Source organism: Cherax quadricarinatus, chromosome 46 (genome assembly GCF_038502225.1).
Source record: "Cherax quadricarinatus isolate ZL_2023a chromosome 46, ASM3850222v1, whole genome shotgun sequence".
NCBI classification, from domain to species: domain Eukaryota; kingdom Metazoa; phylum Arthropoda; class Malacostraca; order Decapoda; family Parastacidae; genus Cherax; species Cherax quadricarinatus.
Window position 1 is genome coordinate 1,598,450 of NC_091337.1, and position 21,238 is coordinate 1,619,687.

Consider the following 21,238-nt stretch of genomic DNA (forward strand, 5'->3'; position numbering starts at 1 on the left):
GTCAGTGTGCTTTCTCAGTGTGTTTTCTCTGAAAACACACTGAGAATGTTATGTGTTGTGATAATCTCCCCTCTCAAGTTTTTGTCGTCTTCTACAGTTATGAGATTTAGCCGTCTGAGTCTACTGTAGATGATGATTTATTACAGGGACCAGCCTAGTGGAAAATCTCTGCACCTTCAATTTTTCTTATGTGCTGGAAATGGTGTTGGCTTCATGCTAGTGCTGCATATTCCCAAAGTTGTCTTACACACATGATTTATCCTAGGTTTCTTGGAGGAAAAGCCCAGGCTGTCTGTGGTGTTGATCCCTGCATGTATGAGCTACTTCCCTCTCAATACCATTTCACTTTCCAGTAATCATTTACCAGTAGCCAATGCCCTCTTGTGGAATTTGCTTTTATTATTTGCATTAGTTGTCATTTACAAAAATGTGTGTTTACCTTTGTGCATACAAAAGTGTACCACTCTTGTACATCTTCACAGCAGAGCAGTTAATATATTTCATTATGTGTGGGTTTGTGGAATATAACAATATTTCATATTTTAAGCATGTTTCTTCTCCTCTTGTCAGTTTCCCTTTCCTTGCTTGCTTCCAGCAGAAATCCTTGTACTTGTCATCAAGTATTCACTCAGTGGTTATTGTTTCAGGTGGAAAAGTCCTTACAGCGCATCCACCGGGGTCATCGTAATGCCATGTACACCACACAAAAGTCCATTGAAAACAAGGTTGGCAATGTCACTGGCTGGAAGGACTTGCTGATGAGTGTTGGGTTCAGGTTTGAACCTGCAGCCAATGGGATTCCAAGTAGCGTCTTCTTTCCCCAGAGCGACCCAGGAGAACGCCTCACTCAGTGCTCCGCCAGTCTTCAAGCACTCTTAGGTAAGTATTGGAGCTCTGTGGAGGGAAAGGCATAAAAATGTTGTAGAATTTACAGAGACATGTATGTGGCTAATAACAAGAAAAGAGGATGCACAATATCCATATTCAAGAGTATAAAAGTATGTGAAAGAAGTAACAAGGAAGACTTCATAAAACCATCAACTGACATAAGAACCATAACTAGAAGCTAAGAATAGATGTTTAGAAGCTGCTACTGTTCATCATGAACAGTGTTCATGAACAGATATTTGGAAGCTCCCACTGTGTTTTAAAAATGGCTGAGTCAGCAGAACAGGTCAGTAGACAACAACACGACACAACCCCCGATAAATGGAATTGAGGGGGATTTGGAAGGATAAAACCATTGATTAAACCTTTCTGGTCTACCAGAATGGAAAGGAGTTAGAATTTAATTGGTGAAGCCAGACTGTGAAGTGAGGTGGGAAGGGGAGTGTGTAATAAGGGGTTAACTGTAAGGGGTTTGTGAAGTTAAGGGAAAAGTGAGCAGTGAAGAGGGTTTTGAAGAGGAAATTTTAATAGTAATTCTGTGGTGATTGCTAAAGCAGATACTAAGTGTACTAGGGACTGGAAAAGAGAAATATTATTGTATATGAGTAAAAGAGCAAAGAGTGAAAATGGCAGGCATTAGGTGGGTACAGGCTGCCATAATTATATTTATTTTTCTTCTTCAATTCCATGAAGAAAGAAATCAGTCATAGGGGCTGGAAAAGGTGAATGGAGTAACAGCGCCCTGGACAGTAAAAGCCCAACAGTTGCCACCCTACCAGAAAAGTAAATATCATTATCGCCGCAAGGTATGGCAACACCGCATACCCAAACAAAAACAGTGGCACACAGCTCTTATTGTAGCGCTCTTAAGTGGTGATATCCAAATTAATCCAGGACCTCAAACTATTGTGCAGAAGCAAAACAGACAGATAAATGATGGTGATAATGACGGTCTAGTAGCTAGGAATGATAACCTTAACTCCATATGTAATGCATACATGGGTCAATGTGAGACAATACAGCCATTATTATCTCAAACACTACCAAACAGGTGCATACACTGTACTAAAGTACGCGTGAAAAACAGAAAAGGCACCTTATGTAAAATGTGTAAGGGGTGGGTGCATGATGAATGTATGCACAATTATAGCAACGGTGCCAGAATTCATTTTGTGTGTAGCAAATGCACTTTGGCACAGTTACCCTTTAGCAGTGATGACATTGATTTACCTAATTTTAATACAATTGACCCATTGCCATATATTGATGATTATGATTGTTTTATGAAAACAGGCCTTCACTTTATTCATGTCAATGCAAGATCACTTCTTCCTAAATTGGCAGAGATTAGGATTCTAGCTAACAAAATTAGGGCGGCAGTTATAACCATCTCTGAATCTTGGTTGGATGATACGGTGACTGACGACGAGGTCAAAATAGAAGGTTACAATATAAAACGCTTAGGAACAGAAAGGGTGGTGGAGTATGTGCCTACATTAGAAATTACTTAGCTTACAACCCAAGACCTGATTTAAATAACAATAAACTGGAGGTTCTATGGTTTGAAGTGCTGCTTCCCAAGGCCAAACCCATCTTAGTAGGAACTAGTTACCACCCTCCTACCCAGGACCAGTTCTTAGAAGACTTTTCCAGAGTCTTGTCCGGAGTTGAAAATAATTGCAAGAGAATAATACTGGGCGACTTCAATATCTGTTTTCAGCAGCAAAATAACGGGCTATGCAAAAGGTATAAGCAAATTCTAGGATTAAATAGCTACACTCAACTAATTAATACACCAACCCGGATCACACAGTTCTCAGCCACCCTAATTAACCACATACTTTGTAACTGCTCTGAGAACATTAGTCAGTCAGGTGTCATTACCACAGACCTTAGTGATCATTTCATCATTTACTGCACCAGGAAAATCACTAGGGATAGGATAGGCCTACACAGGACAATAAAAATGAGGTCAACTAGAAACTACAGTAAAGAAATACTGGTAAATAGGCTACACAATTGTGACTGGACAGAGATAACACGTTGCACAGACGTAAACGATGCCTGGGAAAAATTCAAAACAATGTTCACTACCATCCTTGATAATATTGCACCAGTTAAAGAGGTTAGGATTAAACGAAGAACTGAGCCCTGGATGAATACTGAGATATTAGATAATATGAAATTCAGAGACCAGCTGCTAAAATGATTTAAAGCAAACAGACAGAATTCCAAAGGGTGAGGAACAGAGTACAGAGACTTATAAAAGGAGCAAAGGCAAAGCACTATTGCTCAAAAATTGAAGAGTATAAGCATAACCCCAGAAAGCTCTGGCAACAACTAAAACAGTTGGGGTATAGCCATAAGCCAGTAGATAGGTCTAACATAGTACTCACTATCGATAATGAGGTATGTCACAAAACATCTAAGGTGGCAAATTGCTTTAATTCCTACTACACATCTGTTGCATCAACACTAGTAAGTAAATTACCAGCTGCATCAAATACCTTTAACACAGACTCTGATAAGTTTCAAACATACTATACCAATAAAGGGGTAACCCCAAACAGTTGTCAACTAGTAAGTGTATCTCATGACTTCATTCAAAAAGAACTAAGCAGGTTAAACCCAACTAAGAGCACAGGCCCTGATAACATCCCGTCTAAGTTCCTAAAAGATGGTGCTTCTGAACTGTCAATCCCTATTGCTCACATAATAAATTTATCAATCACCACTAATACCGTACCGGAGGGGTTCAAGGAGGCCAGAGTTACTCCTATCTTCAAGAAAAATAGTAGGTCTGATGTAAGCAACTATAGGTCTGTTAGTATACTCAGTATAATATCTAAAATTCTAGAGAGGGCAGTTTATTCTCAAGTAGTTAAGTACCTTAATGACAACAGCATTCTCCATAGCTATCAATCGGGCTTTAGTAGATCCTACTCAACTGACACCTCCCTTATTAATCTGATGGATTACCTGAGAACTGAAATGTTAAAGGGGAACCTCATAGGTATGGTAACCTTAGACCTGCAAAAGGCCTTCGATACTGTAAACCACAATATATTATGTAAGAAACTTCAAGCTATCGGTATAGGTTCTGTAGACTGGTTTAAGTCCTACCTTAGCAACAGGAGACAAATAGTCAAAATCAACAAAACGGAATCAGAACCCCTGCCGATAACATGTGGAGTTCCCCAAGGTAGTATTCTGGGTCCCTTATTATTCTTATGTTATGTCAATGATATGCCTATCAGTGTCAAGTGCAAACTCCTACTGTATGCAGATGACAGTGCTCTGTTAGTGACAGGTAAAGACCCACAAGATATTGCTAATGTTTTAACACTGGAACTGGAGTCCTGCAGCAAATGGTTAGTAGACAACAAACTATCATTACACCTAGGGAAAACTGAAGCCATTCTCTTTGGCACGAAACATAAACTGAGAAGGGTAAATAAGTTTAATGTTCAGTGTAATGGGGAGCCCATCACTTTGGTTTCATCAGTAAAATATCTGGGAATCCCCTTTGACCCATGCATGTCAGGAGAATTGATAGGGAACAGTGTAGTAAAGAAAGCGAATGCCAGACTGAAGTTCCTGTATAGACAAGCACAGTGTCTACCTACTGAGGCTCGCAGGACCCTATGTCTAGCCCTTATACAATGCCATATGGATTACGCTTGCTCTTCATGGTACTCTGCCTTGACAAAAAAAACTGAAAGATAGACTGCAAATCACCCAGAACAAAATCGTAAGATTCATCCTGGGGCTGGGACCAAGAGAACATGTAGGCCAGGATGAATTACAGCAGTTGGATATGCTGAATGTTGAAGACAGAGTAAAACAACTGAAGCTAAATCATGTTTATAAAATTGCTCACAAACAGTGTCCAGAATATCTTGCTGTCAATTTTGTCAAGGTTGGGAACCAAAGCAATCATAGTACGAGGGGGAGAGAGCACAACTTTGTAGTACCCACAGTCAGTGGCCAGGCATCAAACACCTTTTATTGTACAGCAATAAAGGAATGGAACAGACTACCCGCACATGTCAAAGCCAGTCATAGCATGAACCAGTTCAAGAAGAGTGCCAAAAGGTGTCTGATGAATGTAGCTACAGAAAGGGAGGGGAATGATTTTGTATTTTTTAGCTAACATATGTGTAAATTTTACCTTATTCCTAGTAATGACCCTCGTATTGTAGATAGTCTTAATGACCCTCGTGTAGTAGATAGTCTTTTTAGTATGATAATAAGATGTTATCTTCATTATAGAATAATAAGAAAATATTATAACCTTTATATTATAATAATAAGGTAAAAGGACCCCAATGGAAATAAGTCACTCTGTCTGACTTTTTTGGGTTATCCCAGGTTCTCTACACATGCTGCTATGTATGATAATTCTATGTAACTGTATTTGTGTATACCTGAATAAACTTACTTACTTACTTACTTAACTTGACTTAAGAAATCGTAATGACACGATTGCAAATAAACCATACCCCCGGCCGGGATTGAACCCGCGGTCATAGAGTCTCAAAACTCCAGCCCGTCGCGTAGCTGGTCTAGTGGCTAACGCGACGGGCTGGAGTTTTGAGACTCTATGACCGCGGGTTCAATCCCGGCCGGGGGTATGGTTTACTTACTTAACATTGGCAGCTCAGGAGAATGAATCATAGTATTGAAAAAGTTTATTTCCTTGCAAAGTTTACAATATGTGGTTTACATATTATAAAATATTAATTACAAGGAAGGCCTCTAACATGCCTAGGCATTTTGGGCAGACTAATCATAATTCTTAATCTATATTGATACAGGTTATGGAGCAGTACATTTTAATATACCTTGTTGCATACTAGGTAACTGAAGTGATCAATTAGATTCATAATAATAAAGTAGTACAAAACATATAACAATATTACAATTAGCAATTGGCATGGTTAAGTCTAGGCATGATACACTATTTCTATTAAAGCTCCTGTATTGGGAGAGTATCTAGGCAAACTTGGGGATAACTTAAGATTTATTAGGCAGTAGCTATATTAGGAATTTTATGTTTATAGTCATTTGGGTGAGTATAAATGTAAATTAGGGGAATCACAGATTTTTTTTTTTTTTAACAAGTCGGCCTTCTCCCACCGAGGCAGGGTGACCCAAAAAAGAAAGAAAATCCCCAAAAAGAAAATACTTTCATCATTCAACACTTTCACCACACTCACACATAATCACTGTTTTTGCAGAGGTGCTCAGAACACAACAGCTTAGAAGCATATACCTATAAAGATACACAACATATCCTTCCAAACTGCCAATATCCCGAACCCCTCCTTTAGAGTGCAGGCATTGTACTTCCCATTTCCAGGACTCAAGTCCGGCTATATAAAAATAACCGGTTTCCCCTGAATCCCTTCACTAAATATTACCCTGCTCACACTCCAACAGATCGTCAGGTCCCAAATACCATTCATCTCCATACTCCTAACACGCTCTCGCATGCTTGCTGGAAGCCCAGGCCTCTCGCCCACAAAACCTCCTTTACCCCCTCCCTATAACCTTTTCGAGGACAACCCCTACCCCGCCTTCCTTTCCCTACAGATTTATACGCTCTCCATGTCATTCTACTTTGATCCGGAACTCACTCCAGGTAAATGACCAAACCACCTCAACGACCCCTCTTCAGCCCTCTGACTAATACTTTTATTAACTCCACACCTACTCTGAATTTTCTGCATATTTACACCACACATTGCCCTTAGACAGGACATCTCCACTGCCTCCAACCGCCTCCTCGCTGCTGCATTCACAACCCAAGCTTCACACCCATATAAGAGTGTTGGTACTACTATACTTTCATACATTCCCTTCTTTGCCTCAATAGATAATGTTTTTTGTCTCCAAATATACCTCAACGCACCACTCGCCTTTTTTCCCTCATCAATTCTATGATTAACCTCATCCTTCATAAATCCATCCGCCGACATGTCAACTCCCAAGTACAGTGGACCCCCGGTTAATGATATTTTTTCATTCCAGAAGTATGTTCAGGTGCCAGTACTGACCGAATTTGTTCCCATAAGGAATATTGTGAAGTAGATTAGTCCATTTCAGACCCCCAAACATACATGTACAAACGCACTTACATAAATACACTTACATAATTGGTCGCATTGGGAGGTGATCGTTAAGCGGGGGTCCACTGTATCTGAAAACATTCACTTCTTCCATACTACTCCTCCCCAATTTGATATCCAATTTTTCTTTATCTAAATCATTTGATACCCTCATCACCTTACTCTCTTCTATGTTCACTTTCAACTTTCTACCTTTACACACACTCCCAAACTCATCCACTAACCTTTGCAATTTTTCTTTAGAATCTCCCATGAGCACAGTATCATCAGTAAAAAGCAACTGTGTCAGTTCTTATTTTGTGTTTGATTCCCCATAATTTAATCCCACCCCTGTCCCGAACACCCTAGCATTTACTTCTTTTACAACCCCATCTATAAATATATTAAACAACCATGGTGACATTACACATCCCTGTCTAAGACCTACTTTTACTGGGAAGTAGTCTCCCTCTCTTCTACACACCCTAATCTGAGCCTCACTATCCTCATAAAAACTCTTTACAGCATTTAGTAACTTACTACCTATTCCATATATTTGCAACATCTGCCACATTGCCCCCCTATCCACTCTGTCAGATGTTGAAAGTACACTATATTGTTTTGGATGTGTGCATGATATGAAAAAGAGAATAGGTGGTTTTCATATAGTTAGCTGATGATGGGGATGTATTAGAGAGACAAGATTTTTTTAATGGTACGTAGTTTTGAAAATGGTGGCTGAGTCTTCAGTTCTAGAGTTTTCAGGCAGGGAGTTCCAGATTTTAGGCCTTTTTATGTACATTGAATTTTTGTAGAGATTTAGCTGGACATGGGGAATGTCAGAGATTTTTGTATCTGGTATTGTGTCTTTGGGTCCTGTTGCAACTGAAAGTGTTTTAGTTCACGGTTAATATTAGAATTTATGGTTCTGTAAATGTAGGTTGCACAATAGTAGGTGTGAATGTTCTCTACAGTGAGCAAGTTTAGGTCTTTGAAGGGTGGGGGGATGGGGTGTTGCCTAGCATTGGATTGCATGATAATTCTTATTGTGGCTTTTTGTTGGGTGATTTTTGGCTTTAGATGGGTTGCTGCTGTTGATCCCCAGGCACAAATAGCATAGGTGAGGTAGGGATAGACGAGTGAATAGTATAGTGTGAGTAGGGCTGATTGTGGTATGTAGTAACATATCTTGGAGAGCATCCCAACTGTTTTGGATATTTTTTGTTGTGTGTTGGATGTGGGTGCTGAATTTCAGGTTGCTGTCAAGGTGCAGGGCTAGGAATCTGCCCTCATTATGTTTAGCAATAAGTGTGTTCAGCTATGCAACACCTGCTCTGTTCTCAAACATAATATCAAAGGTTTTGTCAGTATTAAGTGTAAGTTTATTAGCAGTCATCCAGGTTGATACTTTTACTAGCTCTTTATTAACAATGATGTTGAGTGAGGCAAGATTAGGGTGGGAGATGACACAAGTCGTGTCATCAGCAAAGAGAATAGGTTTCAGGTGTTGTGATACATTAGGGAGATCATTGATGTATAAGAGGAAGAGCAGGGGACCAAGGACACTTTCCTGTGGCACTCCAGTATCCAGTGGACTTGTTGATGAGGTTGTGTCCTTAATAGAGACCTATTGACACTTGTTAGTAAGGTAGGATTTGAAATATGTAAGTGCGTGGCCTCGTATACCATGATGATTAAGTTTGTGGAGTAGAATGCTGTGGTCTATTGTATCAAAAGCTTTCCTTAGGGCGATAAAGAGTCCTAATGGATATTCATTTTTTCCAGTGCTGTGTAAAGCAGGTCTAGCATTTTTACAACTGCGTTGTTTGTGCTTTTGCTTTTCCTGAAGCCAAATTGGCAGGGGTTGAGGATGCTTTGCACTGTTATAAATGAACATAACCTCTTGTGCACGAGTTTCTCGAAGATTTTGGATAGCAACAGTAAGTTTGATATTGGCCTGTAGTTGTTTACATCTGTGGGGTCACCACCTTTGTGTAGTGGTGTAACCCTTGCCGTCTTGAGTATTTATTTATTATCACACTGGCCGATTCCCACCAAGGCAGGGTGGCCCAAAAAAGAAAAACTTTCACCATCATTCACTCCATCACTGTCTTGCCAGAAGGGTGCTTTACACTACAGTTTTTAAACTGCAACATTAGCACCCCTCCTTCAGAGTGCAGGCACTGTACTTCCCATCTCCAGGACTCAAGTCTGGCCTGCCGGTTTCCCTGAACCCCTTCATAAATGTTACTTTGGGGAAACCGGCAGGCCGGACTTGAGTAGTGTCAGGAAATTGCTAGTTTCTAGTTATTTGTTAAATAGCAGACACTCATCCTGCAAGTGAACACACAGCAGTAATGGTTAAATTTGATACCTAAGAGTTGAGAAACCACTTGCAGTATGAGTGTCATCCTTGTCTTTTGCAACTTTCATGTATTACTACATTTACAGTTCCACATCACCCATGAGGGTTTGACTTTTTTTTGTGTGTAATTTAGTGCCCCCATGTTTTATATTACAGATGATTTCCAGGCCTTTGGCACAAAGCAAAATTACAAAAAAATGAACCCAGTGTAACGTGTCAAGTATAGTAATAAATTCTGAGACTTGCAAATTTCAGCAATTGGGAATAGTTGAGTGAAACTAAAACCTATATAATATAGGGCCATTGGGACTACTGCAGTGCTTCTTTATTCTAATTTAGGAAAGAAATGGTTTAGCAATGGAGTTACGTATGAGTAGCCGAGTAACAGCTGCATAACATGGACTAGTAGGCCTTTAAGAAAGCAGTGGTTTAGCACTTGCAGTGACATTGGTAAGGCACTACAGTAGGACCCACTTTGGTGAAGCTAGTACAGCCTCTCCTCACTTAGCAATGTACTCATTTACCAACGCCTCAGACTTACAATGGGCTCTCTGACCAGTATGCATAACTAAATAATGTATATTAGAGCTGATTTCCTCTATTCTGTTTATTACAATATATATACAGTACACTACTGTATAAACATGGTACTGTATAAATGGTGCAAAGGTGACATTAAAACAATATCAAAGATGGTTGACACAAACCCACTACCATTATAGTATGCTCCTCACTTAGTGACGAATTCGTTTACCAATGTGGTCTTAGGAATGGAAATCAGTTGTTAGGTGAGAAGAGGCTGTATAACGAAGCTGATATGGTGATACCGAAAAGTTGTCAGTGAAAGACATGTATGCACTGGCTTTTTCATTCCTAATAGAGGAGTTACAACAAACAGTATAAATAGCAGAAGAGATTAGGTGAACACAGAACAATGGTGGGATAACTTCACAGATATGTCTGGAGAGGGTAATATTTGCCTGAGGGTGGGCTGATTTACAGTGGCTACTTCACAGTCATGTCACTTATGTGGCCAGAGTTTTGAATACACAATAGCTGCCTGACTTCTGTGGAATGGTGTTAGGATTTCCCTCCTGGCTGCTTCAAAGTACATTCATCTGCACAAGTCATTTTTCGCTAATTATGTGTCTGTCATTCCTTTTGTACGGGCATTATTTCCATTGTGAACCGACAGGCATATTGGTCTTCATGAAACCTGAACTCTAGTGTTCTTGATGTTTTGTTGACGTACTTTTTTTTTTTCCTATACTCTGCATCATTTTGTGATTCTATGTAGTGTCAGTGTGTGTTCGTACGTATTAGTAAAAAGATAATTAGACTAATCTGATTCATTCTCTGGCCAGTGAGGCTGTTGATTAGGCACTGGATGCATCTCTATTATACTCCTGGAGATCTGTAGGCATTCAGGGTTGATTCAAAGATGAGGCAGTAGATTCCTTGGATCAAAAGTCCTACACCAGCATCAAGGCAAGCCTCTTGATACAGAGCTCCGGTGGGACAGCACTACAAACTATGATGCAACATTCTCTCACCATCATCTCCAAAGTCTTCAGGTTCCTGTGAAATACCTACATAATGCATAATCCTTTCTCACTCACAGGGCTGTCACAGACATCATTGCAAGCAGTCTCCAAGCTGCTGGACTCGCCTGAGTATGCCGAGGATGTTATCTCGGTGATGCGAGCAGTCATCACGCAGTTTACCCTCAAGGACCTGGAAAGTGAATCTATCGAAGTGCCTGTTCACGTCAAGCTGTGGAGGGTCAATGGCTGCCATGAGCTCCTTGCCTCTCTAGGTATGAAAGAAATGCAGGGAGAAGGATGGGAGGAAGGGAGAAGGATGAAATGCAGGGAGAAGGATGAAATGCAGGGAAAAGGAAGGATGGATAGAGGATGAAAGGAGAAGAAATAAAGTAGAAAAGAGTAGGAATGAAAAAGGAATAGAGAATAAGTGGTTTAGTACTTCTTTTTGATTATAACAAAGAATATGATTCTCAACACTGAAATAAAGGTCACGTAAACTCAGCACCTTGCTATAGATTTTGAGGTCTTAATAATTTTTTTTACCAATGTATATTCCAAGGCTTTCAAAATAGGAAAATTGTATTTAAATTAATGAGAGACCCAAATGTAGGCAAGATAGCTAATGTTTTCTACTGCCTGCTCAGGGTTTGACCTGATGGAGGTGGGTCGAGATGAAGTCACTCTTCGCACGGGCAAACAAGCAAACAAACGCAACATCCAGTTTGCCCATCAGGCTCTTCTCGCTCTCTTTGGTGAGTGCCACAGTATACCAGTGTGTCACTATCCCACTAGCGCCGTGTACCCATTATCACACTTAGTGGATATGTGGATTATATACTACCAAATAAAATGTAATTTTTTATTTAAATCTGAAGCTAAATAAGACTATATAATTGTATAACTACTAACTTATTTAAATATGAACATTAAAACATTCCTTTTCAATAAATTCTTTGTCTTTAGCACAAGAGAGAAATTGGATTTCAGTGTAGTACAAACTTTGCAGCAGTGTATGAATATTAAGTTTTCTTTTCTTTTAGACACTCAAGATGCCCCAAAGAGCTTAAGTGTGGATTCCAGCAGTAGTCTGGAATCTTTGGTGAGTACAGATGACGAGGACGAGTCCGTGGCAGCTCCACCTCCGCCGCCACCCCCATCACAGCCTCTTCTCCCACACCGCACTGTCCCACTGCTGCTGGGCCGCGGGGCCTTCTCCAGCTACGTCAGAAACCGTGGGGAACCCGATGGAGCCCGGGCCTCGACCAGTGAGCAGAAGGGGCGAGAAAGTGATGCAGCCTTCACACCCTCACCTGTTGATCCTGTTGCTAAATATTCACAGGCATTCCGTCCTAACCATGGGCCTCCTAGTGACACAGGATCCCCTCAACCTTCTCCGCGCCTCTCTCTAACACTTGCTCACCAAAATAAGATCCGTTCCATGTACACTTCTGCATCTCCAGCAAGTGATGGGGGCGGCAAACGACCAGACAGTTCCAGCAGCACTAGCAGCATGACTGACTGGGAAAGTGGACAGGCAACAGTAAGGCGCCAACCACTTGCCAAGCCAATCATTGCCTCGAAAGCTCCGGTATCAACCCACAGCCGTGTTAGTGATGTTAGTGCCGGGTTTATGCGTCCGCAGTATGTTTCCATAAATAAGAGCAACTCTCAAGCTTCTTCTGGATTTGAATCACAAAGTTCAGACTCTGATTTTGGGCCTAGAAGAACAGGTACAGTGAGAAGTGTGTACACGACAGTGGGCAGTGCCTCTACTCTTAAATTGAGCAAGAGTGCCACTATGGACACCTTGGACCGTCTCAGTGTCCGCACTGAGGTGGGACGTCCAACTCTTGGAGCTCGTGGTCGTCGAGATCGAAGTAGTGAACGTGAGCTGTCTTCCGAGGGTACTGAAGTTCAGGCCTCCAATTCTGGGGCTCCTGTCACCTCCAACACTACAACGGAGGTCAGCGAGATCCGGCAAGTAGTGCAAGCCAGGAAGATGCCGGATGTGCAGCTTGACTCTTCAATAGGCAAGCTGTTGCGACCACGCACCAATCATGCAGCAACTATCCACGAGAACGATTCACTCTATAATTACCGTTCAGGTGATGAAATGTCTATGAAAATGAGTCACATGGGCCACAAGAGCATCCAGGACCACATTATTGCAACTCAAATGTCACGCCTGAACAGAGAAATGCCCATCAGTGATGTGTATCATGAAAGGAACTTAGGCCTCGGCCTAGCTCCCCCTCTCTCAAAACTCCTTATGTCTGCTGCTCAGCCCATTGTTGCATCTGATCACGGAGATACTGAAAGCAAATCTGCATCAGAAGACAGCTTTGGTAACTTTGACAAGTTGTCACTTGCCGACGACAACACACTAGCACTGCCTCCGAAACCTGACTTCAAGCCTAAGCCACCACCTATTCCACCCAAAAGGTTTGGCCCCAAACCTTGGGTGTCTGCTCATCCACAAGTTCCAAACATTGGTGTCAGTTTAGACACCTCATCAGGTCTCCCACAGTCGAGTGTCGTGTCTGAGCTCAGCAGGCGTGATGAAGGTGACGGTCGCTCCATGACAGATTCTCACTATTCGGGCTATTCCCCTTCACGAAACAATGGGGGAAACAAACAGGGAGATCTCAGTGGACCTGTGCCACCATCAACACAGGGGCGTGGCTATTATGACCTGAAAGGAAACACTGGGGTTGGGAGTGCTGAAAGAGAGCAAGATACATTAGGCACATTACCATCTGGTGGTATGGCTGGCATGTCCTCACGTTCTGATGAACCCATCCTTCACACAGTAGCTGAACTCAATACTTATGCTGCCTTCAACCCAGCATATGAGCATGATGAACCCATGAGTGTTGGGTCGGTAGGTGCAAGGATTGGCTCTTCAGAGATTGCAGAGTACATGGAACAGCTGCTGGGCACTACCGAACCTTCAGAAAATGATCAGTCAGATGAGGCATCTGAAGTGAAGACCAAAACGTGTAAAAGGCCTGGTAAACATACATCTGCTTGGAGTAAAGCAAAGAGTCATAAACAATTTTCTCATCACGCACAGCAATCCTCATCTTGCTAGCGTCTACTCAGCTGCTGAGGAGCCCCCACAAGCAGGAACTTAGTGAGGACATTTCTCCACCTGCAATGAGTGTTCTCAGCACTGTGTCATTGTACATAGGTGTATTTAAGTGAACAAAGTGTGCATGGGGAGTGTGTGCCAGGGAGGGGGCAATCATTAGCCCTCCCTGTCTTTGCCAAGAGTGCCAAGTGAGCGATGCCATATCAAGTGTTGGGAGACGAGGGTCTAGGGACATCTGTCGGTGCCAAAGCATTACAAAACCTGTCCTATATAATCGTGTTTCCCATATCCTGTCTTGTATTACATATCCAAAACCTGCTCCATAACATGTCTTTCCAAAGCCAAATTCATATCACACATGTCTTCCCAAAACTGTTCAAAGGCAGTAAGCCAAAATATATAACTGCAATTTATTAGTAACTTTTCTAAAGAACAATCCTGCCTGATACACAGGCTATAGGTGTTCCTCAGGGGCCATAATTATGTGCTCCTTAGGTTTTTCTACAATGTCAAGTTTCATTTATGCATGCAAAATTTATAGTAAGATTCCAAATTTGACTTGCATAAAGTATTCCTCTGCAATTGACAAAGCTAATGACTTCTTATAAAGTTATATACTTTGTCATCTCCACATGAAACTACATGATAATAAAAAGGCTGACAAAACCACTGTTGCTATTGTGAACTGTAAAAATAAATTCATAAATCAGTTTGTTTACCTATGGTTGAACCACATGAATGTCATCATTAACCTCGGATGATAAGTGTTAAAAATTGTAAGCAGAAGTGTATTGTCGTCTTTGTGTAGGAGTCGCCTATAAACATAAATCAGTTACTTGTGGGCAAATCTTCATTTTTTAACCATCAAAGGGAGTACATGGTACAATAAAAATGCTAATGTTTTGAGAAAATGTGTAAAAAAAATATTTCAAAGGTGATAAATGAATGTGAATAGGGGGTTATAGCTCATTTTTTTTAAGGACTGAATGGAAAACAGATGTACGTGTTTTGGAATATTGTATGTAATGGACGAATTACGAGTGCCTCCTAATAAACTGTGTATGGATGAGATGCATAATGAGGTTTACACAAGTAAAGGGACTTCAGTCCAAGTCAAGTGAAGGGCGTTAGTGAAATTGTATTAGAAAGGGAGGAAAGAAAGCAGTGGGTGTCACTGATATATTCTGGGTACTGTGAGAAAGAAAGCAAGTGTCAACACATTGACAAAACTGTGTTGTCTGTACTGTAGATGAAACACATCAGTTGGCATGAAGTTGCTACTACCAGGTGTTGTATTACTGTCAATGGGATAGGTTGTATAAAGTTATCAAGATAGCAAGAGAGAAAGACTGTAATGGTTTGTAGCTACAGAGGTAGTTATTCTGGTGGTGTCCCTTAAATTTTCAGTTTGTCATTTAAACTAAAGTTTCCAGTAGTTACAGTACCTTTTAGATCTCATTCCAGGTATATACAGTATCTGTGTAAAAATCCTTAAGCCCTAGCATTTTTTCCCTTTGTAATTTAACATTTCTCTGTTAATGTTCAATTGTCCACAATATTGAGTTCGTGTTTGCTCTAAACATGTACATAGCTATCCTATCTTCCCTGTTTCTAGTGTCTGCCACAGAGTACGTTTGTGGCACCTTCATCTTTGTAATTCACATTTCTTTATATTTAAATCCATGTCTTTAAACTTTATTTTTATATGCAGACACCATACCAAGTTGCATGTGTGCAAGTGTTAATATGTATCTACATGTTTGCATATACGTATGTCTTTGTATATACTTGGCTAGATGTCGAAAAGGTGGTCTCAGCCCATTTCTTTTAACTGGTTGGGATTGATTTGTTCATTCTCATGGCCCATCCTACATATTCATAATGTTGTGTATAAAGTCTGCCTCCACTACTATTGCCAAGTAATTCCACTTTCTAATCACCTGAGGTAGAAAAAAAAATACTTTCCAATTGCCCTCAAGATGAATATATGCCCTCATTCTGTGCTTAATTGGCACTAAACTCATCTGTGTACAACTTGGTCCCATTTCCTTCTGCTTAAATCTTTCCCTGTTCACTCCTATTTTGTAGGTTAAAATCCCATTTTTTCTGGTCCTCCTGGATCTATATAATCTCATCAGGTTCAATTATTTTTAATCTTTCCTTGTAGGCAGTGCCACATAGCTACGTTCTTAGTCTCGTTGCAAACCTCTGGACTTTGTTTTTTCGGATACGAGTTCCATATAGGGTCATGAATGGCTCTGTTGAGGTCTCTCAAAGTCAGTTTTAGGTTCGCCAGTTAGATATGTTGAAGAAGCTATTAATTTGATGTATGCCTTCAACAATGTGTACAAGCCTATGCACATTTCTAGGTATTACTCAGTGAGTTAGGTTTGCACTCGGCCATTACTCAATTTTCAGTCTTTCCCTTTCTCCAGTTTATATAAAGTTGCAGGAATTGAATTCCAGAAGCCAATTCTGTGACCTGTAGCTTCTCTAGGCCATATCGTAGTTTGCAAAACACCACTGAATTTATGGTTTCAGATCAACATATTATCGTACCTCGTCTTATTTCAAAACACAGTCCTTTTTATGGAATATAACCACCTCTGTGGGTCCCACCCACAACAGTCGACTAAGACCCACATATGTATATACCCGGGATTGAACCTGGGACATTCAGTTGTCGGTCTTAGGAGCTATTGATAAGTTTCCACATCATTTGCAGACAGGAACACACAAGAAAAAAAAATTCTGGCATGTAGAGCCCTGTTGCTCAAGCTTATCTATCCTTATTCACTACTTAAGACCATCCCTGTATTTTCATCTTTCCTTTGGGTATTCTTTGATCATTTGCAATGCCTTTCGTGTTCCTGCCTGCTCCTAGTTTTTGTCAGATACCTTCTCCAGCTAATCCATACCTTCATACCTTATGTATGCTTTCCCATCTCAGAGCTCCATCAGGTATGCTAGACAGGATCGATTGTTTAATGTGCTGGTTGAGCTTTACGAACTTGCCTCTCTCTTTCTCTCTCCAGGCACTATAGCACTCTCCTGATTATCTTTCCAGTTATTTTATGTTAATATGTAAAAGATACTGGTCTGTAGTTCTACACTACCTATTTGTTCTCTTGCTTGATCATTGAGACTACATCCACTCTTTTCTACCATTTTGTCAGTTGTGTACAGTGTGAGTGTATGTGTATGTGTGTGTGTGTGTGTGTGTGTGTGTGTGTGTGTGTGTGTGTGTGTGTGTGTGTGTGTGTGTGTGTGTGTGTGTGTGTGTGTGTGTGTGTGTGTGTGTGTGTGTGTGTGTGTGTGTGTGTGTGTGTGTGTGTGTGTGTGTACGTATGGCAAAAAACCGTCCCATGTCGCTCCACAAAACACTGGTTGTGTTTCTCTGTATATTGTGATATATATTATATGATTATTGTAATATATCTATGTATTATACATAGACTTTTTCATAATTGTGTATCATTATCCTTCAAATTATGTTATCAGATCTCTTCAAGGGGGGCTCCTTGGCACAGTGAAGAGGCTCTTGGTCTGAGGAATTAGACCTTTTGGTCTCCTTCCTCAGACCGAACCTAATTATCCCCAAATCCCCCCTTCCCTATCCCATCCTCCCTTTTTCCCTTCCCTCCTCCCCTATTTCCTTCCTATTTTCAGCCTTTGGGATTCTTCCCACAGGCACTCTAGTTTCTATGTAGGAGGTAGGGTACCAGGTCCATCCCATTCCGTTGAGGTCTTTGGCGGTGGTATAGTTTGCCGTGGAATCTGTATCACCTGGAGGTGTCCCGATCCCCCTCTGGTCTCCTGGGGGGTGGCTTTGGGTGTCTTTCAGGTGACGGGTGTATCTCTGGAGGCTGCTTGTTGGATTCTAGGGGGTGGTGGCCGAAGGAGGTATGCTTTGTGGCGGGTGTCCGGCCACCCTCTTTTGTCCACCTCAGTGGCTCGGCGCATGTGAGGCTGCTATCCCGGATTGCTGGTTTACTGGCATAAAGGGTAGGGTATGGTATGGGTTCCATGTAGCATCTGCACTACTTGCGGTGCTTGGGTCCTCTTGGGCATGGAGGGGGATTTATGGCTCTTTTCTTGCCTCCTAGGAGCTGTTCCTCCACATTCCCCCATTTTTTTCTTTCTTTTTTTTTTTTCTACGAAACAACAAGAAAGAAATGACCTAACCATGGAGTCTCAAATCCATGAACCTGCTCCCCCTGGGCCCCTTACTGATACCACACCCTGTTCTGACCCTGCCTCATTATTTGATCACTCTTTGGACATTCCTAATGCCCCTGTACCTCTTGCTGCTGCCATTTCATCACCCGCTTCAGGTACCGGGGTTTCGACTGACTTCTTCAATACGTCTGACCTCTGCTCTTTGGCTATGCTTCCGGCTTCTCCCTCTACAGTGCAGCAATTTTTTGGATCGTCCGCCCATACCATGTCAGACCCACACCTAAACGCCCAAGACCATTACCTGATGATACTTCTTCGCTTCCTTTTCATTCTTCTCGAAAATGACCGGCATGTCATGCACTCCCTTTATACACTATGTTAGACTAATTTATTTTTTACTCTACGATCGACTTCCTCTACTGCCTATCTTTCCAACCTTAGTATTGGCAAGGCGCTCCTATGCTATGTTGGTAGAGATACATCTTTTCGTGCTCTCAAGAGTGGTACATGCATCATCACTGTCCAGATTGCTAACCAAGCTCACAATCTTTCTCTCCTTACAACTATCGATACTATTCCTGTAACTATTGAAAAACATAATTCCCTCAATTATTGTACTGTCATTCTGCCCCATACCACTGTCCAACAGAATTTCCAGACGTGGCGATGACATTCTGAACAACTAGAACTCCAAGACCTCCCAATCCTCAAAGTAAACACATATGTCCTCCCTGCCTGCAGGTGGAGAATATACCCTTGCAATGTAGCTCGCTTAACTTTTGACTGCTGCGAGCTTCCATCCTCTGTACATATTGCGGGACACTGTTTACAAGTTCGAAAGGTGATCCCTACACCGCAACAGTGTAGAAAGTGTTGGCGTTTTGATCCAGCAAAATATTGCAGGTCCATAGCCAAATGCACAGTCTGTGGTGCCGACGACTATACCAGTACGTTTTATAGTCTACCTCCCTCTTGCCTTAATTGTCATGAGGCTCGCCCATCTTACTCTCGCTGTTGCCAAGTTTACATAATTTTTTTATTTATTATCACACTGGCCGATTCCCACCAAGGCAGGGTGGCCCGAAAAAGAAAAACTTTCACCATCATTCACTCCATCACTGTCTTGCCAGAAGGGTGCTTTACACTACAGTTTTTAAACTACAACATTAACACCCCTCCTTCAGAGTGCAGGCACTGTACTTCCCATCTCCAGGACTCAAGTCCGGCCTGCCGGTTTCCCTGAACCCCTTCATAAATGTTACTTTCCTCACACTCCAACAGCACGTCAAGTATTAAAAACCATTTGTCTCCATTCACTCCTATCAAACACGCTCACGCATGCCTGCTGGAAGTCCAAGCCCCTCGCACACAAAACCTCCTTTACCCCCTCCCTCCAACCTTTCCTAGGCCGACCCCTACCCCGCCTTCCTTCCACTACAGATTGATACACTCTTGAAGTTATTCTGTTTCGCTCCATTCTCTCCACATGTCCGAACCACCTCAACAACCCTTCCTCAGCCCTCTGGACAACAGTTTTGGTAATCCCGCACCTCCTCCTACCTTCCAAACTACGAATTCTCTGCATTATATTCACACCACACATTGCCCTCAGACATGACATCTCCACTGCCTCCAGCCTTCTCCTCGCTGCAACATTCATCACCAATGCTTCACACCCATATAAGAGCGTTGGTAAAACTATACTCTCATGCATAAATGAGCGTGAAATTTATTGCCTCAAAGAGGCAGAAGGCCTCCTCTATGCTATGGCAGTCTCTCATCTACGCCTCCAAGGGAAACTTCCCCGTATTTCTTATCGAGTTACTAAACGTCCCCCCTCCTCTGGGGTCCCAACTTTTGCAGCCTCCTCTGTGGTCACCCCTTCCAGAGTCACCCCTGTCTCTAATTCTTTTGCTGTCTGTCCTGGACCCAGAGGTGCCTACCTCGGCACCTCATTCTGTTCTCACAAGTGTGTGTGTCTACAAGACACACACAAGACCACTCTCCTCCGAAGTCCAAAACATTCCCATTGTTAAAATCTCCTTTCACCCCTCCTTCCCTTCTGCAACCTGCTCATTTTTCCTTCCCAGTCTCTGTACCTGGTTCTTCACCTCTAACTGGCTTTGTTACAAGTGTGGAGGTTCATCCTATTCCTCGTACAGTATCTTCTTCCCCTTTACCCTCCCAAGTTTCTTCCTCTTCAGCCCCCTCCCAGGTCGCTTCCTCTCCTGTCCCCTCCCAAATTTCTTCTCTGTTTCTCTCTCTACCCCTTTATCCCCCCTCATCCCCTTTACTCACCCTCCTCCTTCCATCTCTAATATTGTACCACATACAACGTCCTTGTCCTCTGAAACACTTGAAGTTATCTCAGAATATAATGAGGAGACTAGACCATTGATGGACATCGATCCACCTCCTGTTCCTCCTCTTCACTCTTCCCCGTCTGCACAACTCCTTTCTTTGCAGCGTCCCAATCCTTCGCTGTTTAAAAAGTTTACACGTGGACTTTTCTAACCCTACTAGTCCATAGATACCCCTACCTTCAGATTTCTTGTATCTTTCTCTTTGCAAATCATGGCTTATTTACAGTGGAATATCCAGGGCCCCAGAGGTAACCAGGGTGAGCTCCAGGTGTTGCTCTCCCAGTTTTCCCCTGTTTGTGTTTGTTTAAAAGAACCCAAATTACGCTCCGCTGTTATCTATTCCACCTCGGGCTATAATTCATTATATTCATCGGATCCTTTTTCCTGATGGAACCTTTATTGAAAGTACACTTCTTGTATGCACCAGTATTCCATACCGTCGGCTCTTTGTTCACACTTCGCTGCATTACACTGCAGCCCATATCCACTTGAATAAGTGGTATACAATCTGTTCTTTGTATCTCTCTCCTTTTCAGGCCTTATCTATCCCAGATGTTGCATTTCTTGTTTCTTCCTTACCGCCACCACTTCTGTTACTTGGCGATTTTAATGCTCACCATTTCCTTTGGGGGGAGGGTCTCACAGTGACTCCTGCGACATTCAACTGGAGGCTTTTCTCACTTCTCTCCCCCTCCTTG

General features: G+C 41.9%; 1 protein-coding gene and 1 long non-coding RNA gene across 7 annotated transcripts in view; one reads left to right on the top strand and one right to left on the bottom strand.

Annotated features, from left to right (window-relative positions):
• Window positions 1–17,286, top strand: part of LOC128696639 (tetratricopeptide repeat protein 28) — a 476,495-nt gene extending 459,209 nt beyond the window's left edge. For all 6 annotated transcript variants that reach the window (XM_070094432.1, XM_070094429.1, XM_070094431.1 and 3 more), the window contains 4 exons: window positions 648–879; window positions 10,985–11,179; window positions 11,552–11,659; window positions 11,948–17,286. In XM_070094432.1, the coding sequence (XP_069950533.1) occupies window positions 648–879; window positions 10,985–11,179; window positions 11,552–11,659; window positions 11,948–13,998 (2,586 nt within the window). In that variant the 3' untranslated portion in view covers window positions 13,999–17,286. The remainder of the gene's footprint in view (window positions 1–647; window positions 880–10,984; window positions 11,180–11,551; window positions 11,660–11,947) is intronic.
• The window catches only part of LOC138854017 (uncharacterized), a 29,821-nt gene continuing 9,336 nt past the window's right edge, over window positions 754–21,238 (bottom strand). The window contains exon 3 of the long non-coding RNA XR_011393198.1: window positions 754–894. This is a non-coding gene — a long non-coding RNA (uncharacterized lncRNA). The remainder of the gene's footprint in view (window positions 895–21,238) is intronic.